Here is a 25,859-nt window from a genome sequence, read left to right on the forward strand (position 1 = left end):
TTGTAATGAAACGATCAGTAAATAACAACAAGTAGGGAAGATTCTTGAAATGAACAGCACATTGGGTAGAATGCTCTATAACAGTGGTTTCCAAATTATGGGTCTGACTCCCTGTGAGGGGGCTGTAGCAGTGGAATCGGTGCTCAGTCTGAAGGTTGTGCAATTTGGGGAGAAAGTCTATTTGTTCCATCAGAAATTGCAAAAAACTAGCTTGCAATTCAGTTAGGTTAAAAGGGTGAAAAGTTACTCTGTGAGTACCTTTAAAGGTAATTGTTCAGTATAAAAATAAAAACTGGGTAAATAGATAGGCTGTGCAAAATAAAACATGTTTTCAATATAGTTAGTTAGTCAAAAATGTAATGTATAAAGGCTGGAGTGACCTGATGTCTAATATAATAGAACCCAACTTCTTGCTGTGCAGCTCTCTTGCTTTCCACTGATTGGTTAACAGTTAGTAACTGTTCTTGGAAGGGCTACCCTGGTCAAAACTACTGGGTCAAAAATACCAGGCAGGATTATCTGAGACTGACGTGATGATCGGCCAGTCACCGATCACCATGTCAGTGCCCCGCCTCCAGAAGGTCAACATTATAGGTTATAATTAGGAATAGTGAGCCAAATTGCAGAAATATCCCTTACCCAGAAACCTCCAAGTCCCAAGTGTTCCAGATAAAAGATTCTATACCTGTACTTTATATATGCATAAGTATGTAAGTACTGTATGTAAGGCAATAAGTTATATAGCAGTATATGATATTAATGTTTAAACTTTAATAAGCATCTAGATTTGTTTTAAACTTATCCATGCAATTGGATGTTCAGATCATTATACACATAACTAGAAACTAATGTATAAATCAAAGCTGTAAAGATTACTCCTCTTTTATTGTTTTCAAGCAGATGGTGAAAATTTCACTCTAAGCAATTATTTTATATGTTTGTTTTTTTTTAATGAACTGAACTCATGTAAATATGGTAAAAATTTTATACACAAATCTGCATGGCATAAGCAGAGCTTTTAAACTTCTAAATTAAATGATTTTCATCAAAGTTACATTGGGCAGCTTGACATTTACACTATAACAAAGAAGCAGTATTCCATAGTTTGAAATAAAAAAAAACAGACTGTAGCAATTCATCAAGGTATGTCATTGAATCACTAACCAATAATTGTCTTTCTGCCCTTTGACCTGCAATAACCTGCCAAGATATGTCAATAGTAAGTTACACTAATATAGCTGGTGAAGTAAATAAATAAGAGATATTTGTCAAATTATATTGGTTATATTGGTGCAAAGATTGCATCTTATGTGTTGAATCTGTATAAGTGAAAAATCCATGAAAATACTTTAAACGAATAGTCTCCTGATAAAATTGACCCTATGTGTGTAAATGTGATAGGGTAGCTGGACTATGACAAATGACAAACAAAGGAGGATGCTGATAGCTGGAGTTCGACAACAGCTTGAGGTATTTTAGTTTTAAGTGGGATGCTGGAGCTGCTGGAGGGCTGCAAGTTGACTCTACCTTGCTTTTTTTTTATCATAACAGATAGGGGCCCAGCTCTAATTTTTCCCAGGGGCTAGTTACTAAGTACAATTTGACATAAAACACCTGTGACATAAAATTTTTATGAGTTTATTTCACTGTTTAATGAACCTTGTGCCCTTTAACCAGTTACACTGACTCCTGGGAGGACCAATAGCCACTAGTCATTCCATCCAAAGAGCCAGAGAACCCTATGCTCTCACTAGGGGTGAACCTTGGGACACTCTTTTACCAGCCTGGACAATGGGAGGAAATATTTACAGGTATAGAGAGGCTGGTTTTATTTTATAACGATTGGCAAACCAAGCCGTCACTCACTTTACTGCAGCACCAGGATTGGCCCATTCCATTTCATTACACACACATTCAGCCAATAGGGTTACTGCTAGCATTCAGCCAATAGGGTAACTGCTAGCATTCAGCCAATAGGGTAACTGCGAGCATTCAGCCAATAGGGTAACTGCTAGCATTCAGCCAATAGGGTAACTACTAGCATTCAGCCATTGTCTCCTTGTCCTGGGGTGGGAGCAGGGTATGAGGGTGGAGCAGCACAGGAGGCTGTGGCTGGAAAGAACAATTCTATTTTCAAACAATCTGATATATTTGGGCTCAGCTATAGCATTGACCCCCAGTCCTTATTTAGTCATATTACTACTTCTCATCACATTAGCTTTAGTGAACTGCAACTCCCACCATCTCGTCCGTGGATACTAGGGATGCACCGAATCCACTATTTTGGATTCGGCCGAACCCCCGAATCCTTCACAAAAGATTCGGCCGAATACCGAACCAAATCCGAACCTATCACGCAACTTCTGTGTGGTTTCCCCCACATAGATCAAACCACAGTATGCAAATTAGGGGTGGGAAGGGGAAAACATTTTTACCTCCAAAAATTCACAAAAGGTTGTCGTGTATATGTTGGAGTGTCCCTGTGGTTTGATCTATGTGGGGGAAACCACACAGAAGGTGCGTTCTCCCAACATAGATCAACCATCAATACCAGAAATAAAACTTTGCCAGTGTCTAGACACTGCTTAGAAGTGGGACATTCGGCTGAACACCTTAGGTATCGTATTATCCAACATATTCCACCGTTAAAAAGAGGAGGTGAGGAGGTGATCAAGTTCTGGCCCTTAAAAAAGCTGAGGTCCAGTGGATACACAGATTAAATTCACTATTTCCGAAAGGACTAAATAGGGACTTTGATTTACATAATTTCTTATAGAAAGGACACGCCAGGTATATTTGAACATGTAAATATGTATGTATGTATGTATGTAAGCAGCCTAGATCTTTTATTTTTACTTTACTTTATTTTTCAGATCTCTTATCGGTAGTATTACAATTGGTTCTTTCCTAGCAGGTTTGCTGAACGCGGACATCGTCTGCTAAACACGAAGGATTATGAACGAGGTTGAGAAAGGGTGCGAGATGCCCTCAAAACGTGGCAACGATTCATAACTCTGTACAGATAAGTTATGAGACGAACTTTATTACTCACTGCTATTGTGGAACTGCACAGAACTTTATACAGAATGTTATACAGACATGCTATGAAAATTTGCATATATGCACTGAATGTGCCATTGTTTTTTTGTATCTGAAATAAATGCTACATTTTATGGAGTGCGACCCAGTTGGAGATTTGTATATTGGGATTGACTCCCCACAGATACGGTTAACGCACCAGACACCCAAAGCTACTTGAATAGTGCATGATATATGTTGGACTGTTATATGTCTCATTTAAGACCGCAAGTGTGCAAAGTTTACCCATAATGCAGTGTATTTTCCCGCAAACATAAATGTGTAATTTGTGTTAAAATGACATCAGCACAGGATTCTTTAGGTTCAAGTCTATCTAGACTGATGCCGGCCACATTGGAAACCCTGGAATTACCACCACCTTAAGGTGGCACAAATTTCTCATATGACAAATACCCTAAAATTAAAGACACTGTCCTTAGAGGAGGGTAAGATGGTAAAAAAGAATATGCAAAGGCAGATTCACATTCATCAGGCATTTTGTACCTTCTTGGCAATAAACCAATGGTTCTATAATAAAAGTGTCAATTTCATTACTTTTTAATGAGTATTATACTTTATTTACTCAGCACTGACATATTTACAGTGCTTAACCAAAGAGTTTTCATTACTTACATCAGCATAGTTGTAAGTATACTTTTCAAGTGTGCACTTATACATGCAACTTTACTTTGCCTTCACTATTGTTTTTCCATTATTTCATTTTTTTCAAAAATAGGCGTTGCTTTGGGCAGTCTCTCTCTCTTAAAAGCCACAAGCTAGTGGCGGGGGATGATCCGATGGCTCACACAGAAGGCCAACTTAGATTTCGTAAGATAGAAAAGGGTGTAAACAACAGTAATGTGGAGTAACCATTATTGGTTTCACAGGGAATGCTGGAAGCACTGCTTCTTTTCCCAGTTGATCGTTAGCTCTTTGGGGCAACGATAAACCTGACATCTGGATGAATATATGGAACTTTTGTGCTGTATACCGTCGGAGCGCAATGTGACTCCATAGCTAGTACCGTGCTTCTGGGTCCCTCCTGTTCAGTAATGACAGCACTGTAAATGGGAGAAGTGGCCGACAGCTGGCAATCTAAACAAAATATCTGTTCAAGGTGTGCTGATCTGGGGCAGTTACATGCCAGCATACAGCAGGGGTCAATTACTTATTGGTGGGGGCTCTTTGGAGGCTGTTCCTGCAACAATCGTTTCACAGCTCTGTCATGACAGCCCCTCAGCTCATTGCCCAGTGATCTCATTAGCCTGTCTGCCACGATTTCTCAATAATAATAAGTGGAGCCAGGAAAGAGACAACCTAACCGGGCTTGACGCCTTAAGGTGGCCATAGACGCACAGATAATATGGTATGAAACAAATTTTAGTGCAATATTTAGTATGTATGGTGGGAGACGAGCCAACTGATAGCAAAAGACTTGCATATCGGTCAGCTCGTCAATAGGGCCGGCCGGAAAATTTCTCAAATACAATGGACACATATTTATAAAAGTTTATTAAAGTTTATTAAATACTGATTATATAAAATATATGTTTAATATATTTTACAAAATATATTAAAAAAAGTATATTATACAAAACATTTTTTTAAAAAGGGGGAGGGGCCGCCATCACTGTAGTATTATTCTTCACAGAAGTAATTTTCAATTAAATCATCTGGTAAGCAAACAAAGCAGCATTTCTTTATCTCCTTCCAGCAGTCGAGGCAGTAGGCTGTGTCACAGTTTGATGTCTTGCAAATATAGGAAGTCTTGGTTTCTTTGGCATTACAAACCAAACAGCGTCGCTTTATAATGACTCTCAGCCATTTCATTTGTCGGAATAGCATACCAGGTATAGACATCATCTGTGGACAACACAATATAGTCAATACCAAGCCAAGGGGCGTGAGAATCTATTTACAGCAATGGCAGCTGAAGTAAGGGTGGTGGCAGACATGGCTACTGGGGGAGATTAGTTGTCCAGAAACAAATTGCCTCTTCTTTGGACTAATCTCCCCTAAATGCCTTCCCGCCGGCTAGAATGTAAATCGCCGGCAGGATGGCTTTGTTTTCCAAAGTCGCCCGAAGTTTCCTTGTGAGGCAACGTCGGGCGACTTCGGAAAACAAATTGTTCAGAGTGACATCCCGCTGGCGATTTATATTCTAGCTGGCAGGAAGGTATTTAGGGGAGATTCATCGCCCGAAGAAGAAGCGATTGGTCACTGGGCAACTAATTTCCCCCAATAGCCATGTCTGCCACCACCCTAATGCATTAGAAGAGTAAGCGAATGTATTTTGTGCACATAGTGCAGCTAATGTAGGAAAATGAAAGCTAAGGCAAGGTGCTAGTGTGTTGGGTGCCAACTAATGTGCTGTAGGGTGATGAGCTGTAAAAGACAGAAGCTCAGGTTAATACTTACAAAGTTTCTGTGGCGGTTGGCAGTGATCATTAAGTTCTTCCTCTTTATATTTAAATACAGGTCCCTGTACCTCAGTAGCTCATTATAGAGATGGAGAATTCGCCTTTTCTCCGTCTAAAGGAAAGAAAGCAGCAGGTGGAGGTGTTACACAGTTATTTACACTAAGAAATACATCAGTTCATTAGTAGGACAAAAAAAGTGGAATTTTGTAGTGCCCTTTCTGCCATGAGCCAAGGTGAGAAAATAGACACATGGGCCACTTTACCAGAAGCTAAAAAAAGCCCCCCCCCCCTCCTGTTTAATAGATTGTAAAATATTCCTAAATAAAAACTCTCTCAGCTCATAATATCTTGCCTTAGGGTAAAAGTAAGCAGCCAGGACTCTGCACAGTCGGCTCATGTATATCTGGACAAAAGGAAGGATCAGCGTGATGGTCAGTAGTAAACAAGTGCCGATATATTGCTGGGACGTCAGATGAATCGGTTGCGCCAGACAAACTGTGGAGAATCAGAAAGAAACTGGAGTATTAGTAATGCTGCCAGTATGAATGATATGTCTTGTTGGGAAATGAATAGAAAATGAAGCCCCGAAAGATACTTATAATTCCTTTCATTCATATTGTAACTAAGCAGTTTAACTGTTAAGCAAGACAACCAAAACAATTTCACCTTAATGGTTCTACAGATTGTTTGGCCATACAATTCATATCAGCTACCTGTGTGATTTTCCCATTTAAATGAAAGTGCTTGCTACATGTAAGTTCTATTGATATCTACAAAACTTTAAACACATGGAGTACAGCACATTGGAAATGTCAGTGAAGCTTTGCACATACCAGTATTATTGGTCACATGAAGCGCATTAGAGGACGTATTGATATTTCCAATTGTGTTCCGGAGAAATCTTGCCAGGAATCCGGTGCCACCAACAATCACTTCTAGATTGTGTTTAACTGCAGGGTAAAACGAGAGGTGGATTAAGCAATATGGAACAGAGAGAAGTATGAACTATTAACAGATTGCTGTTAGAAACATACAGTAGTACATTCAAGACATACTTACAGCCAAAGTTGTAGCTAATATTGGAATGCTTGATAGTAATGTCCATGATATTTTGGACACCCAAATCCAGTCCAAGTAAAAGCAGGCAAATAACAATCAGCGGAATGCACCCTATCATAGCGCTTGTCTGGAAGAGAAAAGTTTGTTATTGTATTTATGAAAGAAGCAGGGAACATACCGTAATCTGCTAGAGAGTATTTGATAAGTACTTACCAATGCTTTCACCTCTGGTCCATGGAGGGCAAAGTTTATTGGGTAAATTAAATCTGCACGTTCCCCTTTTTTCAGCGGTAGCAGGTGCCTCTTTCCCTGTAGGATAAATAAAAACAAGAGTGATTTCCTGGTCTCTCATTTACATTTTTAAATATCCTTAGCTTGAAAAACAAACACTTCTGAACAAAATGAGCCAACAACAAACTTACTCTTACTCAAAAACTGAAATCTACTCTCCTAGGGCTCCTCATGCAGTATTTAATGTACAGAAGAAGAGCACATTAGGATTCTCACTCATCTTAATTCTTATATACTTCCTAAACTTTTATAATAACTTGTATACACTTCAAAATGTAATTAAGAAATGAGTGCATTTATAGAGCACAAATAAATATATACATACATAACAAAAGACAGTATGTTTGCTGCCAAACTAACCTGCTTCCTCCTACGAGCGTCGATTTGTTTGAAGTACGTTGTTATGTACACATTGTCGTGGCGAAGGTTTGAATTGTAATTCTCAACATAGCCAAAAGCTCTGCAAAGACAAAGGGACCAGAGTGAACCCCACACAAAAACCTCACACAAAGTAAACCATCGATATTTGGCTTCTGCAGTATTAATTGGTAAACTAAAACGAATGTACTTACGAACTGATGTATTGGAGGAAGAGTAGAGACAAAACTATTTTTATAGCCTTCATAGCTTTCTGTGAAACTGATTCGCTCTCTTCAACGGTTTCGGACACATTTTGTTTGACTTTCTTCAGTGTCGTATCAAATATGGTTTTGTTTCTGACCTGTGTTCAGGCAAAGAGAGAAAAAAGTATATGAAAATACTAGCCAAGGGGATCACAAGGAACATCAGATAAACTTCATAGCAAATAAAGGAAATATTTTAAAAGCACCGATTGATTGGCACCCAAATAACAAACAGGATCCTATCAGCAATGGAGAGAGTCTCCGATGAGGCATATTTTGCGAAACTTACCGTAATTTGAACATCTATAGTGACATTTTGCTTGAATGTGTCAATGGCCCCACTGATATTATCATAGAGTTCTCCAAACAAAGGGTCGATGCGGATGTGCTTCTTGCACAATGGCAGGAACCCTAGAAATAAAAGCAGCAAGTCAATAAACAACTACAAATACTTCCCTCCCACTACTGTCAAGACATTTCTTGTTGGATTTAGGGGAAAATTACCTTTATATTACATGTTAAATTATGATATAGATGGGCCAAATCAAACCAACTTTGAAATTTATCTTTTTATTATTTTATTATATATTAGACAATTTTGCTTATTTTTAAAAAAAATATTTTTTTTGCTTAACACTACAGATAACGCTGTTCAGTAGTAACCCCCCTGTCACTAAATAACTATATATGGTGAAAATGCCAAATTAAATTTCTACTGTTGGTTACAAGTGTCACATTTTGTTTAAAGATACTTACAATTTAAAGCGCCGCAGACAAATTTCAATTTCATTGGCCAGCACAATGCATGATTGAGAACAGGTAACCATATTGTCTCCATGCATTCATCATATTTCTGATCAAACCATTCATGGCACTTCCCTATGCCCATTTCAAAGAGATCTGTTAGAAAAGAAAATGGATCATTAATTTGTGTAATGGAGCTGTCACCAAAGCCTACATGTTACCCTGCATCTCACAATTATTCGGGTATCTAGTATATAGGATGTGCATAATTCTCTACATACACATAAATATCATGAAAAAATTAAGGAACTTTAATGCTTAGGAATGCTGAGACTCCACTGTGTAGAATTCCAGCTCCAGGCAGAACAAGGGCACACGGGGTACCAGTTCTGCTACCCCTACACCAAGTTTTACCTGATCCATGGGGTATCAAACCGCATGTGGCCAGAGCTGGGCCAGAGCGGCCCGGGGCCCTAGGCGGATGCGCAAAAAGACGGGGAGAGAGTGGACAGCATGGGGTAGGCGACAGAGCAGGTACGTGACTGCCACCCTCCCAGCTTTGGGCCCTAGGCACATGCCTACTCTGCCTACCCCTAGTTCCGTCCCTGCATGTGGCCATCGGTTTGAGAAAATAGTGATATATTTTCAGCCCATAAAGTATTTGGGAAAACGAAATGCAGTGAGATGAAAGTGGGTGTACTTGGTAACTTACGTTCACAGCGCAGGAAAGTCTTCATGCTAAATTTCTTCTGAGTATTCATTAGTAACGTTTTGTTTCTCTCGATTTCTTCCCTTATCAGTTCTTTCTCTCTCACATTGTCGTATCCCTCAGTGCTTTCAACTTCTTCTTCTACCTCACGGAAATCATCAGTTATTTCTTTGGTGTCCTTTGTTAAATTCGATGACCTTTTCTATAAAAAGAAAAAGAGACATTTTTCATACAGATAATATAGCTGAGGGGTGCTTATAACCACTATTGCCAGTTGTTCTCTGATTTATTCTCTTTACCGTTAATTTCAGCAATATGTAGGGGCATATATATATATATATATATATATATATATATATATATATATATATATATATGAAATAGTGAAAGTAGAGCTCAATACAGTTTGCAAGTGTGAAACTCCACTTCACTTACTTGTATAGGATTTTTAGGAATTGTTTATCAAAGAGTGAAGATAGACAGAACTCTTTTTTCACCTGTTGATAAACGTGCCATAAAAATTCAATTCAAGTCAACAGAAGAGGTTGTGAGTCCCCTCGGGTGAACTGGGAGGTCTATTTTCCCTCTATGTCAAAAGTGCCCCATAGTTACAGCATTTGATACACAAACTGGTGACCATGAAATTATTACTGAGAGAACAATACACATTGATCTAACATGACAGGATTGTACCACTCAAGGTCTCAAAGCATTAAGTGCACTTTGTAAAGAACAGGTGCAAATGTGAAAGGGTTTTTAATCCCAGGCCTATAAGGTATTGAGCTATACAGTTAAGCCTATAATAGCAATCTTGCAGCATTTACAAAAATGCATATAAAGATTTGTCATTAATTATCATAATTGTGGGTCCCACCATTTTTTGCTAAAAAATATCAATTTCATTACCGTCAATTGACCAAATATCCTCTTTATAGGTTCCATCATTGATGTGTACATCATCTTTGTGTGGTTAAGGGTCATCTCTCCTGTACACTCAAAGCTCATTACAAGTAGTTCTATATTTTTCATCATATTAGGAACAGGGCCTAAAAAGAGAAAAGGGTTTAGTACATTGTAAAGAACAAATACGGAGTAAGCAGAATGACTAGCCAGTACATACCATCAGTGATTGCTTTGATAGCAACTGTAGTTGTTAGGGCACCTGTACTTTCGCACAGGATAAGCAGGAGTATCATCAATGTCGAGCAGCGGAAATTAGTGGACATTGCCCATCCGAAGGAAAATATAGCTGAGAAAAGAGCAACAGGGGGAGATGCATTAGGTTCAGCCTATAAGTACAACAAGGGCCATAACTTGCTATCACATAAATATACAGGGCCCATAACAGGAAAAAAATTACAGGAATATACTTACAAACAATAAAATAACAAATAAATAGTGATAACAGTGAAAGAAGTGTATACTCACCATTATTAACAATAAATATGCAGACTTTGATCTGGTCATTCAAGGTGGTTAATGGATAAACCAGCAAAAAGTAAAGTGCTAGAGAAAGAGAAAAAGGTATTAGACTGGATAACACACACCTTACCCCTATTATATGCCATACTCTCATTGTATCAGTCTCTCACACACACTTCATTTTTTCACTTTTTTCTTACCGCTTCCGATGCACAATCCAACAATTGCTCCAAGGAAATACTTCACTTGATAATATTCATTACTGTTGCTGAAGAAAAACCGGAAAAGCAACGTAGGGAGCATTTTAGCCAAGATCCGTTCCAATGCTGAAAGGACAGAAATCAACTCATTAAGTACAATTATCATTGCTTGCTGGAGTCTGTTAGTAAGACCCATTTATAAAACCAAACAATTCCCCAACGCTGTATAATGCATGGGTGTATATATCTTACATACAGGTTAAATACTGATTGATACAGGAGATTAAAAGGGTCTTTCTGCTCATCAGAACTTGTGACTACAAAAATATTCAAATTATTTGCATTTGGTTGCTGAAAACCCCAATAACTAAATATAAATAAATATTACTAACATCACTACTGCTACAACTACAATTTGGAATACAGAGAACATTTCTATCAAATCCAGGAAACACTGTTACATAAAAAAGCTACTGGTTATATAATGCCCAATATAGACATGCGATAAAATCCTATGAAGAATAACATTACATTTCTAAAAATATAACTATGTAAATGGCAATAGACTCTCCCACATTTACAGCTAACAAGAGGATCTGTACAGCCATCATTATATTCAATAAAAGGCAATCATTGGGATGATTTCAATCATATGTGTATCTACTACTGGTTCTATTATCATTTATCTATCATTCTATCTCTAAAAAGTTACTTACTAGTCTTTGGCTGATTTCTTTTCATTTTCTTCGTTAATATAACTGGTTTCTTTTCTTTTTCAATATTAATATGTATTTCATTATTATTTAAATTTGTCATTTTCTAAATTTACGCAAGAGCTTGGCACAAACGTGCTTCCACTCTCAACGTAAGCTTAGACAATAATGACAGGTGTCTGTGAATCCTTAACACTGCATAACTGTCACAGATGATGTCATAATAGGGATTCAGCCAAATGATGATGTCACAATAGTCTGATATACTAACCTATTGTGATGTAATTGATGATGTCATAATAGGGTATTGTGATGTAATTGATGATGTCATAATAGGGTATTGTGATGTAATTGATGATGTCACAATAGCCTGTAATTGCCGGAACATTCTGGCTTCTACTAGAATATATAATTCTAAATCTATTACTCTGTGTTTTTTGTTATACAAAACAGATTATACAGATTTATATAATCTGTTATACAAATACTTATATTTAGAAATAAATCATTTTTAGCAAAATAACTCCAAAGTTTAAAATACCATCATATATTATAAACCTGTTTATATCTAGTAGAAAAGACAAGTAACTTACTAGTGTTTGGCTTTTTTCCCATTCATTTTCTTCTTTAATATTACTGGTTTCTTTTCTTTTTCTATATTCATTTGGATTTTATTATTCATTATTTGGATTTTCATTCTGTATCTATTCAAAGATATTACAGTATCTATTATATAAATACAGGTATAGGATCCCTTATCCGGAAACCCGATATCCAGAAAGCTCCGAATTACGGAATGACACATAGGCTCCATTTTATCCAAATAATCCAAATTTTCTTAAAATGATTTCCTTTTTCTCTGTAATAATAAAACAGTATATTGTACTTGATCCCAACTAAGATATTATTAATCCTTATTGTAAGTAAAACCAGCCTATTGGGTTTATTTAATATTTAAATGAATTTCTAGTAGACTTAAGGCATGAAGACCCAAATTACGGAAAGATACGTTATCCGGAAAACCCCAGGTCCCGAGCATTCTGGATAACAGGTCCCATACCTGTACTTATATTTAGAATAAAAAATTATAGCAAAATAACTCCAAATTTTAAAATACCAACAAATATTTTAAACATGTTTATATCTAGTAGAAAGAAAGTGGGAGAAAAAATGTATTTCTGTAACCATATAGTTTATTTAAACAAAATAAATACAATAATAAGTCTACATACCAAATGAGACAAATGATTTACTAATGTAAGTGGAGAGCAGAGTGGATAATAATAATGTTAGATATTTTCACCTAAAATGTCCGATTCGTTAAGCAACAGCTAGTAAACAACGCAAATAACTTGTGTTTTTATCACATATTCTAATCTCTACTGAGCAGGGCCGTGGCAACCCTCTGTATCCCTTAGTTACTATGTTTTTATTTAATTAGATTTGTATGTTTGATGTAATCATCCTTCAATTGTACCGAGCTGTGCAATAATGTGATAAAATATTTATGTACGTTGGCAACAAAAAAAACCTGCAATTTTCAAAAGTCCATCAAATTACTTCAAATTGGTTGTAGAAGTTCCATGATAGGCTAAAACACCAATTTGGCAGGTTTTATATTGTGAATAGTTCAATTTAAATTCTTAAAGAGACAGTACATGATAAATTTCGATATTCACATTTTTGATTTTTTTTTTAAATTCGAATCAAATATGGACTATTCCCTAGACGAATTACACTAAAATAAACTCAAAATTCGAATTTAAATTTTCACTTTCACAGTATTGGGCAGAATTAGCGTTGACTCCTCCAGCAGAGAAGCCCCTTAGTGTAGTTCATATAGATAAAGGGAGTCCAGCATTCACCATGATTGACTACTGTGTTAGCTTTATTGTACTATACCAAATCAACCGGACAAGGGGAGGTGTGTATTTGCTGAAACATTGTTTTCATTTGGAATGGCACAATAAAACTAACACAGCAGTTAATCTTGGTGATGGACAGGCGAAGGCTGTTTATATGCAGCTATCTATAAGCCAACAAAATTCTGGCATCATTTACAAGATGGATGAGGATGCTAAGGCTAATTCTACACTCAGCCCAGGTGCAAACACATGGGTGGATTTTGGCTGTAAAACAGCCCAGTGTGGCATTAGCCTACTGTAGTAACTCAAGTAATGACTGGAGTGGTCAGGAAAGAAAAGGTTTCTTTCAGCTCAAGACCAAGAGAGGAGGCATTTCTAAAGAAAATATCCTTTAATTAAAGCACAATGTACATTACATTTTGACAGTCAATCTGTTCTTGAAACACACAGGTGTCATAGCTTTGTCTCAGTGTCTGAACCTAGTTTTCTTGCATGGTATCTTCTATATCCTGCTATCCAGTGCTGCAGAAACAAAATTACATTTACAGAGGGTTCTAGGGCTTGTAATGAAACGATCAGTAAATAACAACAAGTAGGGAAAATTCTTGAAATGAACAGCACATTGGGTAGAATGCTCTATAACAGTGGTTTCCAAATTGTGGGTCTGACTCCCTGGGGGGGGGCTGTAGCAGTGGAATCGGTGCTCAGTCTGAAGGTTGTGCAATTTGGGGAGAAAGTCTATTTGTTCCATCAGAAATTGCAAAAAACTAGCTTGCAATTCAGTTAGGTTAAAAGGGTGAAAAGCTTATTTGTTGTTATAGATATTCTAGGAACTATGGTTGAATGACTGATAATTGAGTGTTTTTTCCTATATGTGTAACCTTGCTAAAGGGAGCCTGTCAAAACTTAAACCTGAAAGGGGGTTTTGATCTAAAAAAAAAGTCCCTAGTGGCAATAAAAAGCCAGGATGCTTTGCAGTTGTTGCATATATGAAATGTTCCTTTATTTCAAGCTCCAAGAGAGTGCTGGCCCTATATAGGCTCATTTATGTATGCAAGTGCAGTTGTAATTTGAGCTTTTCTCTGCAGTGGGAATGCCCCTAAAACCTCTATCATTAAAGGAACAAAATGCCCTCCTCACACTTGTGTATAGTTGCACATCGGTGATGCTCAGTCATTCATGTCTTTTATTTAAGTTGAAACCCTATGTACTCTGTAGCATACAATAGTTTAAAAGACTATGGCTGTATGTTGGTGGTGCTCTATCCAGAAACCTTGCTGCTTGACTTGGTTCCCTTATTTCATATAGTGAAGAAGTAGGATGGCACACACTGTTGCAATTGTGCTAAAACATAAATGTTTTATTTGGATCTCAAACAGGGCCGGACTGGGAGCAAAAAGCAGCCCGGGCAAAAAAAATCAAAGCAGCCCACTTGTAAACACTCAATGGTCTTGTACTCATCCACTTATATATTAGGGTAAAACTGCAAAAAAGTATGTGCATAAAGAGCTGCCTTTCTCATTTAAAGTGATACTGACATTAAAAATTTTCATTTCAAAATATTAATCTACAATAAAAATTACATATAGGTCAAGTTGATCGTTTTTTGCTGATAGTTCTTCTTTTGTAATTAATTATTACTTGAAGTTCCTAAACCTGACTGTTTTGCCAATCTGACTGTCCCATCTCCCAGCCTGTCAGTTAGACTCTCTAATGCTAACAGACTCCTGCTGCACAAATATAGCAGCCCCCTCATAGAGGAACATGGGGCAAGAAAAGTAATACTAATTTGGCATAGTAGTACTTTTATGCCAAATTATAAATACCATTCAAAAATAATGTTATGATGGATATTAAACAAGGTTATGTAATGTAAAATAAGTTAAAGATTCTGCAGCCTTGTGCCTTTATATGGCCACGGAACCCCTCAGTGACTTCGAATATCCTTATCATTTACAGTAGGGGGTACATTAACCCTTATAATACATGAGTGATACTCAGAGTTCCCTGTATAATTCAGCCTGCAGCCTTGTGCCTTTATATGGTCACAGAACCCCTCAGTGACTTCTAATATCCTTATCATTTACAGTAGGGGGTACATTATCCCTTATAATACATGAGTGATACTCAGAGTTCCCTGTATAACTCAGCCTGCAGCCTTGTGCCTTTATATGGTCACAGAACAACCCCTCACTGACTCCTAATATCCTTATCATTTATTAAAGTAGGGGGTACATTATTCCTTATAATACATGAGTGTACTGGCCTTCATATATTTTTATGCATTTTCCCTATTATTTACATTGACATGAAACAGACTGAAAAGTAAATGGAGGAGGTTAGATGATCTCCTCATCAGCTAAATACTTTGCATGGTCAGTAAAAACAGTCTGACAGGCTTCAGTGCAGCCAGCTCCAACACTGGCTGCACTGGGGGGGTTTAGGGCCCACCAGGGCTGCCACATTAGGCCCCCAAGGGCCCCCTCTGTAATCCCCCCCCCTCCATTGCAGGGCCCCCTCTGTAATCCTCCCCCACCTCTCCTCAGTCGCAGGGCCCCCTCTGTAATCCTCCCCCACCCCTGCTGCTCGCACATACTGTACTTACTTCGCACAATCTTCTTCATGCGATCGTGCAGGGGAGGGGAGGTGAGGAGCGTCTGTTCTGTGCAGTGGGTCTAGCCGGCACGGCCCACCCATGCTCCTGCACATCCTCTAGATGTCGCTACCAACACCGCTTTCCAGCCGTTACTATGGCTCCCTGTTCATTTCCTCGGCAGCTGGGAATATTGATGTTGCTGCTGAAAGGCAAGCAGAAGGGGCGTGTCGCATGGCTCCGAAAACAGCCGGAGACGCTGCAGCACAGTTTCTTATTAGGATTAGGAGTGAGAGAGCGGGCGGCCCACGTGAATGAAATTTAAAGCGGCCCGTCGGGCAATTGCCCGAATCCACAGATGGTCAGTCCGGGCCTGATCTCAAACAAAACACTTATGTTTTAGCACAATTGCAACAGTGTGTGCCATCCTAATTCTTCACTATATGAAACCCCATGTAAACTGCTGCTTGAGCATGTTCCTGGAAATCAGACAGGGTCGGACTGGGCTGGCGGGACACCGGGAAAAAACCTGGTGAACTGCCCGCTCTGCCGGCCCAAATCCGCCCCCTGTGGTTCCTCTTCTTGCTGCGAATAGCCTGAAGAAGGGCCTGGGGTCAGGTGCCTATTTTTTAGTGCTAATAGGGTATGGTAGAAATCTAGAGGTGCCTTACTTATGGTTTTCTGTGGGTTCAAGTGGTTCTTGTTGATGTCCTTTTAAGAGTTGAATTGCGGATGTGGTAATACCTGGTTGGGAATCTTCCATAATGCCTCACACACACACACCATTGTAGGAGAATTTATGATTCACTGTAGATTGCGGCTGCTGGGCCTGCTAATAAATATAGCTCAGAAAGAGTAAAAATTAGTAGTGAGCAGGATATTTCACTTGCTCAGTACTGAGAGTGCTATAATGTATGTGATTTGTGAGATACTTAACTTGTTGTATTCATCCTGTAATTTGTAACTTTACAATAATAAGCGGCTCCAGCTCTATCACACCAGCCTCCAGTAACTGCACCAATAGAATGAAACAGGGTACACAGTGGCAATTTGTCACTAACCTCTAATGGTTTATTTACCTGGTTTTTGCTCTCTCATGTACATGTAATTCACTAATCTATCTCCTATATGACAGTTACTATACACTGATTTCTCAACACTCTGGTTTACTAAGCTGTGTATATAAGCTATCATTTCCTAGATGCAGATTTTTATAACAGATATCCATCCAGGATACTATCAACAATAGGATAATTGGTTTTCTAGTACTATATGGATAATTTTATGTCACACTTGATGATCACTATATCTTTTACTGAGTTGTATATACAGTACATTCCTGTTACCTATAGGGATGCACCGAATCCAGGATTCTGTTCGGGATTCGGCCTTTTTCAGCAGGATTCGGATTTGGCCAAATCCTTCTGCCCGGCTGAACTGAATCCGAATCCTAATTTGCATATGGGCCTCTGTGTGGGCTGATTGGGCCTCTGTGTACCTGAAATGCCAGGGCCTATTTTAATTCTCAGTCTGGACCTGCATGCAAGTATATGTGATGGGTACAAATACAGTATCTCAGTCACTGAATGATAAAGAAAAACACAATGTTGGTCTACAGTGGGAAGCAGATTTATTTCCATGCTGAATGTTTTCTTATTTATGAAATGTAATGTAAAAAACTTGAATCAGTGTAGTCGGGGTGAAAAATTCAAATACTCGAATTGATTGAGTTTTGGAGCGAAAACAACCAAAAAAAACGACTGAACATCATAAAGGCTACAAACGGCTCAAGGGACCTCTGCCTTTGATTTTTAATGACCTCGACAGATTTTAGTTGGAGTATTTTTGGATTCTAGCTATTTCCAGCTTCCGGGCATAATAAATCTCGAAAAATGTGATATTTATTAAAATTTACATTACGTTTTGGCAGTCATGCTGTTCTTGAAACGCAGGCATTCTAGCTTATCTTCAGTGTAACCTCAGTTTCTCTGAACTGTAGCTTCTCTACCTCCATCTCTTCTATCTAATGCTGCTGAAAACTGTGAAGCTGCTTGAAGAAGCAAAAAGAGTGCTTTATATGTTACTACACAGTCGCAGTTTGACAAAGATTAGAACTCCTCCAATCATATCTATTAGTCTTTCTTTAGTAAATGCAGGCCAGCTATTGCAATGTAAAGAATAAGTGGTAAAAAGCCAGGATCCTCTGCAGTTGCAGCATATATGGAATCCTCCTTTATTTCAAGCTTCATGTTGGATAAAGCAAGTCGTTTTTGTGCATGTGAAATCCTCATTGGTCGAGGAAATCCATCAGAGTTGCTGCAGTCCTTTTTCTGACTCATAAATAAAACAAAAATAAAATAAATAACTACTCTCTCGCTATACATATATATTTAAACGTATTTCTTTTATTCTTCTGTAATCATGATAGTTAGTGAATCCACTCACCAAAGCAGAGAATACGGATGGGTAAAAGCTGAAGTTCACAGCAAGTGCCAAGAACTGCCAACGCCGAGTCTGATAACTGTCATGAAAATGGATTGTTATAGGGTTACAAAGCTTAGGTGCAACACCACAGTCATTTCTAATAGTAACAAAGTCACTTACACCAGAGATACTGAAAGCAGAACTGAAATCCTGTTCAACCTCAGCATCACCTTATTAACTGTGAGATTCACCTTAAATTCAGTTATAATGTAATGCTCACCAAGACTTTCCAAAATGAGGCCAACGGGTGGGATATGGCCTTCAAAATTACTTTTAAGGCCTCTATGACCCCGTTTGTTATAGATTAAACACTGCGTAACATTCAGGTGTTACATATAGCAAGTAATGGAATCCCTATTGTAAATATGAGGTCATGGAACATCAAAGCGAAGACTACTTGATTAAAATAATGTGGCCATGAAATGCTATTAATATAATAATCTGTGTAGTAGTATAATCATATGGCACAACCACACTCAACCCAAAGTGATTCCCAATATGTCACTGATGTAGGCTTACTCACAGAAGAGATTTTAAAAGAATAGTAACAAAAGTCACAACTAACCATCTGTTTAGCACACTCATTTGGATTTTAAGCTCTAAGGGGTAAATTCTTCCTCTTGTTGGCTTCCGATGGGGAAGACTAATTTCCTTGTGTGCCATTGGCCTAAGCCTTTCCCAACCATTGTGAAATCATTAACCTGTCAATAAAAACATGTCTATATATAACATGTTTATATTATAACTTGCAATTTAGGCAAATGTTTACATTTTAGTTGTGTTGTATTTTAATCTTGGATGATCATATGGCAAATGTCAGAATACTGCTACAAAACACCTTTGCAGAACAGGTACAAATACATTAATAGGATAAAATAGTTTTCCATGCAATACAAGCAAATAATAATGATGTAAATCATTTAAGGAGTGAATTAGAAAATATCAATCACCTTTAAGAGCACATGTGATGATGTGTAGAGTAGGGATGCACCGAATCCATTTTTTTGGATTCGGCCGAACCCCCAAATCCCTTACGAAAGATTCGGCTGAATACCGAACCGAATCCGAACCCTAATTTGCATACGCAATTTGCATATGCAAATTAGGGGTGGGAGGGGGAAAACATGTTTTACTTCCTTGTTTTGTGACAAAAAGTCATGTGATTTCCCTCCCCGCCCCCAATTTACATATGCAAATTAGGATTCGGATTCGGTTCGGCCAAGCAGATGGATTTGGTCGAACCCGAATCCTGCTTAAAAAGGCCGAATCCAGGCCGAATCCCGAACCGAATCCTGGATTCGGTGCATCCCTAGTGTAGAGCCACAAGCAGTTCCCGATTAGCTGCAAGTAGAAACGTTTCATTTGTTATATCATATCCGTAAGATTCAGAGTGGTCTCTACTATTTTCCTCTGAGAATGTCAAAAAAAAGAAAGAAAAATATTCCAAAAAATATGTTTTCTTGTAGAACAGCGCCTAAAGCAAACGGAGAAAGCATAAAAGCAGGAACAAAATATGGTGTAGTATTTTCAATTGTTGTTAAGAGACCCTGTGCTGGAGAAGTAAAAAGTGAAAACAAGAAATGTTTTGCTAATGTGGGTTTCCCTTTAAAGAGGCCTCTTCTTTACAACCCAAAGTGTGTGCAAGCGAAATTGGTGTTCTCTGGGTCCTTCACCAAACTTTAGTAAAATTGCCTATTTACAAGATAGTGGCAGTTATATCGCATGTAGTTTAATTCCCAGTATTCTATATCCTCTCCTCCGCCAGCCACCGTTAGGCTCCCAGGTAAAAATACAAAAATTGCATAGTACAATAACGTTTTATTGTAGAACAGCCCGCAGCAGCAGGAGCCACCGCACGCAGAACAGGCAGCAAGAAGCTGGTGATACCGCCGAAAGATATATATGTAACAAAACCTTACAAACAAATGCGAGTGAAATTTTAAATGTTCTTAAAAATTTTTAATAAAACGTTATTGTACTATGCAATTTTTGTAACGGTGGCTGGCAGAGGAGAGGAGAATACTGGGAATTAAACTACATGCGATATAACTGCCCCTATCTTGTAAGTGGCAATTTTACTAAAGTTTGGTGAAGGACCCAGAGAACACAAATTTCGCTCTTACACTCTTTGGGATGTAAAAAAAAGGTCTCTTTAAAGGGAAACCCACATTAGCAAAACATTTCTTGTTTTTTACTTTTTACTTCTCAAGCACAGGGTGTTTTAACAACAATTGAAAATACTACACTATATTTTGTTCCTGCTTTTTTTCTTTCTCCGTTTGCTTTAGGCGCTGTTCTACAAGAAAACATATTTTTGGAATATTTTTCTTGTAGGAGGGAGACAATCTAAAGGGCTAACTATTTCTATATTGTTGTATATTGTTTCTTCTGAGAAGGCATTAATTCATCAAAAGCTGCTCGAGTGGGCTTTAGTTCTGAACACAGATCTTCTACCTGCCAAAGGGAAAAATAAACAAATGCCATGTGCTGACTGATCACGAGCGAGAAGGCAAAAAACTGATCTCTGTGAACTGTGAGAAAAACTATAAAGCTGTGATACTTCATAGCTACTATACAGCTTAGATTTGGTCAATTGCTGTGGGCAGTTGAAAGATTAGACTACATATCAGTGGTTGAATTATATTCTTCCAATGCCAGCACTGAAAATGTCATCTGAATAGCCACTAGCATTATACAAAATTATTTACATTATTAAGCGATTCCATGTAATAAAGATCACATAATGCAGCACTGCTTTCATCTTAAGAAAGGCCCATTAGATCAACAAATGTGGCTCGGCTTAGTCATTGGCTGCTTTGTACAGGAGTAACTGCAAAAGGCAGCACACAAACAAACAAAGAGATTTCCAATATTCACTGATCTTACCACAGCTTGTAGCTGAGACAGTGCTCTGCCGTCATAAAGGATTTCACACAGCAGTGTATACAGCTCTAGATACTGGACATCAGGAATCTGCTCCCATGCAAAAAATGTTTCTTATATGTCGCAATCCCTTTTTGGGAATAAATAAAAATCAAACTGCTTTGAAGAGAACAATGAAAAATTCACATATAAACTTTATATCAACAGTTCACAGCACAACAAAAAGTCATTTATCTGGTGGAACATTGTTGGATGGATATCTGGGAGATAGCAATGTTTTGACACACCCAAACAGTAGCGGTTTCTCTTTACCAAGCAATAGGTTATATGTCCAGCTATAACAAGGTTATTCTTTCAGGGAGCACAAACATGTAATAGTGTTATGTAAATCCTTATGGTGACTGGAAGGAGCAAACAATTCTCTCCATCCCTGGCATACAATATGAACTGCTTATATAGTATGAATTTATTCTATATTTTCAGTGATTAGATAGATCAAAATCTAAACTACTCAGCACTGCAGCATACTCAGGGCATCAGAAGTCACATCAGGAAGTATGATCATCAGATTAAAATGTCACGAAGGCACCATAGAACCCTTTCCATCAGCAAGTCAATGTAAGACAGCTGTGCCAGGAGGCATATTTACTTCAGTAGATTTATTCTGCAGTAAGGCAGGTAATTTTTCAATGTGGCTACAGGACCCCAACATCTATCTTTTTAATGGCAGTATAGTAAAGGTTCCTGTTTTCCCATGATAATGCAGCTATGTAGGGATTTAAACCCTGCCTGCTTGAGTGAGCATTGCATGGCATCTTGTGCCAAAAGATTTAAAAGAGAACTAAAACTTAACTAAAGAAGTAGCTAGAAATGTTGTACATTATGTTTTGTGCTTCTGTACCAGCCCAAGGCAACCACAGCCCTTTATCAGGGAAAATCTGTGCCACCAAAGATGCCCCAGTAGCTCCTCATCTTCTTTTCTGCTGATTCACTGAACTTGACTGTGCTGCTGTCACTTACTAATCTTAGGGGCTGACTCACAATATGCAGTGCACATAGAATATGTGTGAATATAAATGCCACAGGATGTCATAGGATGATACGCTGAGGATGGGTACATATGAGTGAATTCCACAATATACATACAATATGCATGTAGGTGCTTTCCTACTAACCAATCAGTCAAGTGCCAGTAAACACAAAATGACTGACATGATGAAAAATACTGCACTCATGTTTAAAAATACAATATTGTGGTTTAAGATAAGATAAGATTGCTTTGTCAATACAGACCATATAAACAGTTATACAACGTATTGAAATTACGTCTCACTCAGCCCCCCCCCCACTTGGTGCATTTACATTTACATAAAGAAAGCGCATTTGAGGATACATGTAAGGTGACAGATGCAAGGAACAGTTAGTTTTACTATACAGGTATGGGACCCGATTATCCAGAATGCTCGGGACCTGGGGTTTTCCGGATAACGGATCTTTCCGTAATTTGGGTCTTCATGCCTTAAGTCTACTAGAAATTCATTTAAACATTAAATAAACCCAATAGGCTGGTTTTGCTTCCAATAAGCATTAATTATATGTTAGTTTGGATCAAGTAAAAGCTAATGTTTTATTATTACAGAGAAAAAGGAAATCATTTTTAAAAATTTGGATTATTTGGATAAAATGGAATCTATGGGAGACATCCATTCCGTAATTTGGAGCTTTCTGGATATCGGGTTTCCGGATAAGGGATCCTATACCTGTATTATAATGTTAAGGCCAGTGTCTAGGTAGTTTTAGTTTGAATGCTACGGAACCTACTGCCCCATATCTATATAGGCATATATTGCCTGCCCCGCCCCAATGCCTTAGGCATAGAGGCGTAGCAGGAAATTACTTTCACTTTTCATTCTGCACTTCCTACATGTCACTGCTCTCCCCATATTCTCTCCACATTCCCCCTCCCTCCTCACCATTTAATTGTGTAGCCAGGGCATGGGGATGGGCATCAGGTGCCCCATTCTAGCATATAAACATATGGTATGATGCAAAGCTTGCCTTAATAACAGTGTTAACAAAATGGCTGCTGCCTTCTTGCTGTGATTGTGAATTGCAAGACAAAAAAACCCAAGGTTTAAACAATTTTTAAAGTGCAAGTGAAGTTTATTTTGCTTGACTACCATCATAAAATAGGATTTGGGATTATTTCTTAAGGTGACAGGTCCCCTTTAAAGAATAAAAATACCCCTTCTAAATAAATAACGCTCATCTTCTACGTTTTGAAATCTCTTAAAAGCCATCAACTAAGAAGACATAGATTATTCTGTACTTGGTTCACTACATATAAATATGGAGAACGCAGAATACTTTTGATAAGGTAATACGTTCTGCACATTGGATTTTATAACCATTTGCAAGAACATAAAACCTTGCAGTGTATATTAAATTCATATTTGCCAAATTATTTCCATTCATTTAATTTCTGAGGACTGCACAAGGCTGAGCAATCACAATCACATGTGCACTCCTGTAACTTACATATTCGTTCTGTTAAAGAGCAAAAAAATAAATAATATATATATATATATATATATATATATATATATATATATATATATATATATATATATATATATATATAATATTAGGTGTATAAATTAATGTGTTTTGTCATGATTTGGAGCAGATCACATAATGTGAAGGGCACAATTGGTCTATTTAACTCTATAAAATCTCTCATTATCACAGAATGATTATTTTTATTATATGTATGATATAGGCACAGCAATCATAGCACAATTATTGAAAATCCTAGCTGCCTGGGTTTTTTTTCATTTAGCTTTTTTTTCTCGCAGCTCTCCAATTTGGAATTTCAGCAGGTACCAGGTTGCTTAGGTCTAATTCACCATAGCAACCAGTCAGTGGCTTGAATGAGAGACTGGAATTTAAATAGTGGGAGGGACTAATTAGAATGATGAGAAAAAAACAGCAATAGTAATAAAATTGTAGCTAGTGATGGGCAAATAAATTCGGCTGGCATGAATTTGCAGCGAACACCCGCGTTCCAATGCCGGCGAATAAATTTGCAAATCTTCCACGAAAATTCTCCAGTGTCAATTTCCGATTTTCCCTATTTTGCATGAAAATGTAACATTTTCAAGATTTTTTCATGAAAATTGTCCAAATTTTTTCGTGAACTATCCGATTTCACAATCTTTCCGCTAATTCTTCACCGTTTCACGAATTTCTTGAATTTTGTGGGGAATTCACAATTTTTCCTTTATTGTAGCCATAAAGAGCAATTTTTCATTTTTTTTTTTATTGGCTATCGGACTCAGCGACCGATTTTGAAAGCTAGAAAGAAGGAGAAGCAAATAATTTTAGAATTATAAAAAAAGACCAGTTAAAAAGTTTCAAATGGCATTCTATAACATACTAAAAATTAACATGAAGGTGAACTACCCCTTTAAACAGGTAGTGCTCCAGCTCTTGTGACCTCGCCCAGCTTTGAAGCCTATAGCAATATCACGTACCTCATCCAAACAGTTAACACGGACATCCTTGCTTCCTAAAAGCCTCCGAGTTTCCTGAATGTTCCCTGTTGGTTATAACGATATAAATGGCAGTTAGCAGTGGCAGAGTAAACATGTCATATAGTGTACAGGAAATAAAACATTGTGTATATTCAATTTACCTTTGAATCCTACATGAAAAATGAAGAGAGAGTTCATGATGACTTCTGCTGCTCTTATTTACAGCTATAGTTGAGTGGGATCTGTCATATCAAGTGCTTAGCACAGACACTTTCCATTAAATGTAACAAAAACTGTAATATTCTAAATTTCACACAGAGAACTTTGATTGCAGGGCTTATTAGCAGTACAGCTATGAGATCCATTATCTGTAAACCCATTACCCGAATTACGGAATGGCCATCTCCCATAGACTCCACCGTAAGCAAATAATTCTAGTTTATAAAAATGATTTCCCTTTTCTCTGTAATAATAAAACAGTACCTTGTACTTGGTCCCAACTAAGATAAAATTAATCCGTATTGGAAGCAAAACAATTCTACTGGAATTAGTTCAAGTTTTAAGTAGAATTAAAATATTGCGATCCAAATTACAGAAAGAACCCTTATCAGGAAAACCCCAGGTCCAGAGCATTTTGGATTACAGGCCCCATATCTGTACTAAAAATTCCTAGTAGTCTTGAACATTGCACCTAAGTGATTCTTTTCCATAAAGTGTGGCCCTTATTTTCAGTTGCTGCAATATAATCACTATGCTCAAACAATATAAACGCACACATTATTTAATAGTCCTAAACTGTCATTTTAAGACAAGTTGAAGTTCCTTTAACAAACAGGGGAAATATCCCTATAAAACATCACAGCAGATATAATGTTCAAGTAATACCTATTAAGAGATAGGACAAAACTCCCGAACACACTCAGGAATAAACCTAATGTTACTGTTCTATACCACAGTCTACCAGCAAAAGAATCCAGTTATAGAAAACGTCTGGGCACACTCAATATTACTAGCAATATGACCTTTCATTATAAGGAAGGGGGAATAAAAACAGTGTCAACTGTGTGTATCCACATCTCTAATTGCAGTCCATAGTGAAAATTTTACAAAGTGGGGGGTAATTTATCAACACTGGGCAATTTTGCCTAGGGGCAGTAACCCATGGCAACCAATCAAATTGTTGCATTCATTGTTCTACTTGCAGCTGACTTTAAAAAGCTAATCACTCTGGTTGCTATAGGT

The 25,859-nt window shown here is 37.7% G+C and overlaps 4 protein-coding genes and 1 long non-coding RNA gene across 6 annotated transcripts in view; 3 read left to right on the forward strand and 2 right to left on the reverse strand.

The window, feature by feature from the left end:
- bzw2.L (basic leucine zipper and W2 domains 2 L homeolog) overlaps window positions 1–3,617 on the forward strand; it is a gene marked incomplete at its 5' end in the record, with an annotated part of 176,390 nt that extends 172,773 nt beyond the window's left edge. The window contains 1 exon segment of the mRNA NM_001094288.1: window positions 2,874–3,617.
- Window positions 1–25,859, forward strand: part of LOC108718876 (basic leucine zipper and W2 domain-containing protein 2) — a 114,252-nt gene that overhangs the window by 27,336 nt on the left and 61,057 nt on the right. The gene's annotated exons all lie outside the window — the stretch shown is intronic.
- The window catches only part of LOC121394552 (ankyrin repeat and MYND domain-containing protein 2-like), a 56,075-nt gene that overhangs the window by 20,978 nt on the left and 9,238 nt on the right, over window positions 1–25,859 (reverse strand). Inside the window, exon 2 of the mRNA XM_041565944.1 lies at window positions 24,618–24,682. Coding sequence (XP_041421878.1) covers window positions 24,618–24,682 — 65 coding nt within the window. The remainder of the gene's footprint in view (window positions 1–24,617; window positions 24,683–25,859) is intronic.
- LOC121394563 lies at window positions 155–14,469 on the forward strand. The gene is made up of 2 exons (XR_005961775.1): window positions 155–226; window positions 13,912–14,469. It is a non-coding gene; the product is annotated as an uncharacterized LOC121394563 (long non-coding RNA).
- Window positions 2,873–11,904, reverse strand: LOC121394547 (E3 ubiquitin-protein ligase DCST1-like). Of its 2 annotated transcripts, XM_041565934.1 has the most exons (16): window positions 11,853–11,904; window positions 10,547–10,672; window positions 10,353–10,430; window positions 10,045–10,173; window positions 9,831–9,970; window positions 8,928–9,126; window positions 8,228–8,371; window positions 7,761–7,882; window positions 7,421–7,569; window positions 7,209–7,308; window positions 6,771–6,866; window positions 6,558–6,684; window positions 6,332–6,448; window positions 5,851–5,993; window positions 5,497–5,610; window positions 2,873–4,941 (listed from the first exon to the last, which is right to left on the reverse strand). In XM_041565934.1, the coding sequence occupies exons 1-16, from the start codon at window positions 11,872–11,874 to the stop codon at window positions 4,717–4,719; spliced, it is 2,031 nt and encodes a 676-aa protein (XP_041421868.1). In that variant the 5' UTR covers window positions 11,875–11,904; the 3' UTR covers window positions 2,873–4,716. The 2 variants fall into 2 exon arrangements, with proteins under 2 accessions (XP_041421868.1, XP_041421867.1); XM_041565933.1 differs by lacking the exon at window positions 11,853–11,904 and having other exon boundaries at window positions 10,547–11,002.

Source organism: Xenopus laevis, chromosome 6L, assembly GCF_017654675.1.
Source record: "Xenopus laevis strain J_2021 chromosome 6L, Xenopus_laevis_v10.1, whole genome shotgun sequence".
Classification (NCBI taxonomy): Eukaryota; Metazoa; Chordata; class Amphibia; order Anura; family Pipidae; genus Xenopus; species Xenopus laevis.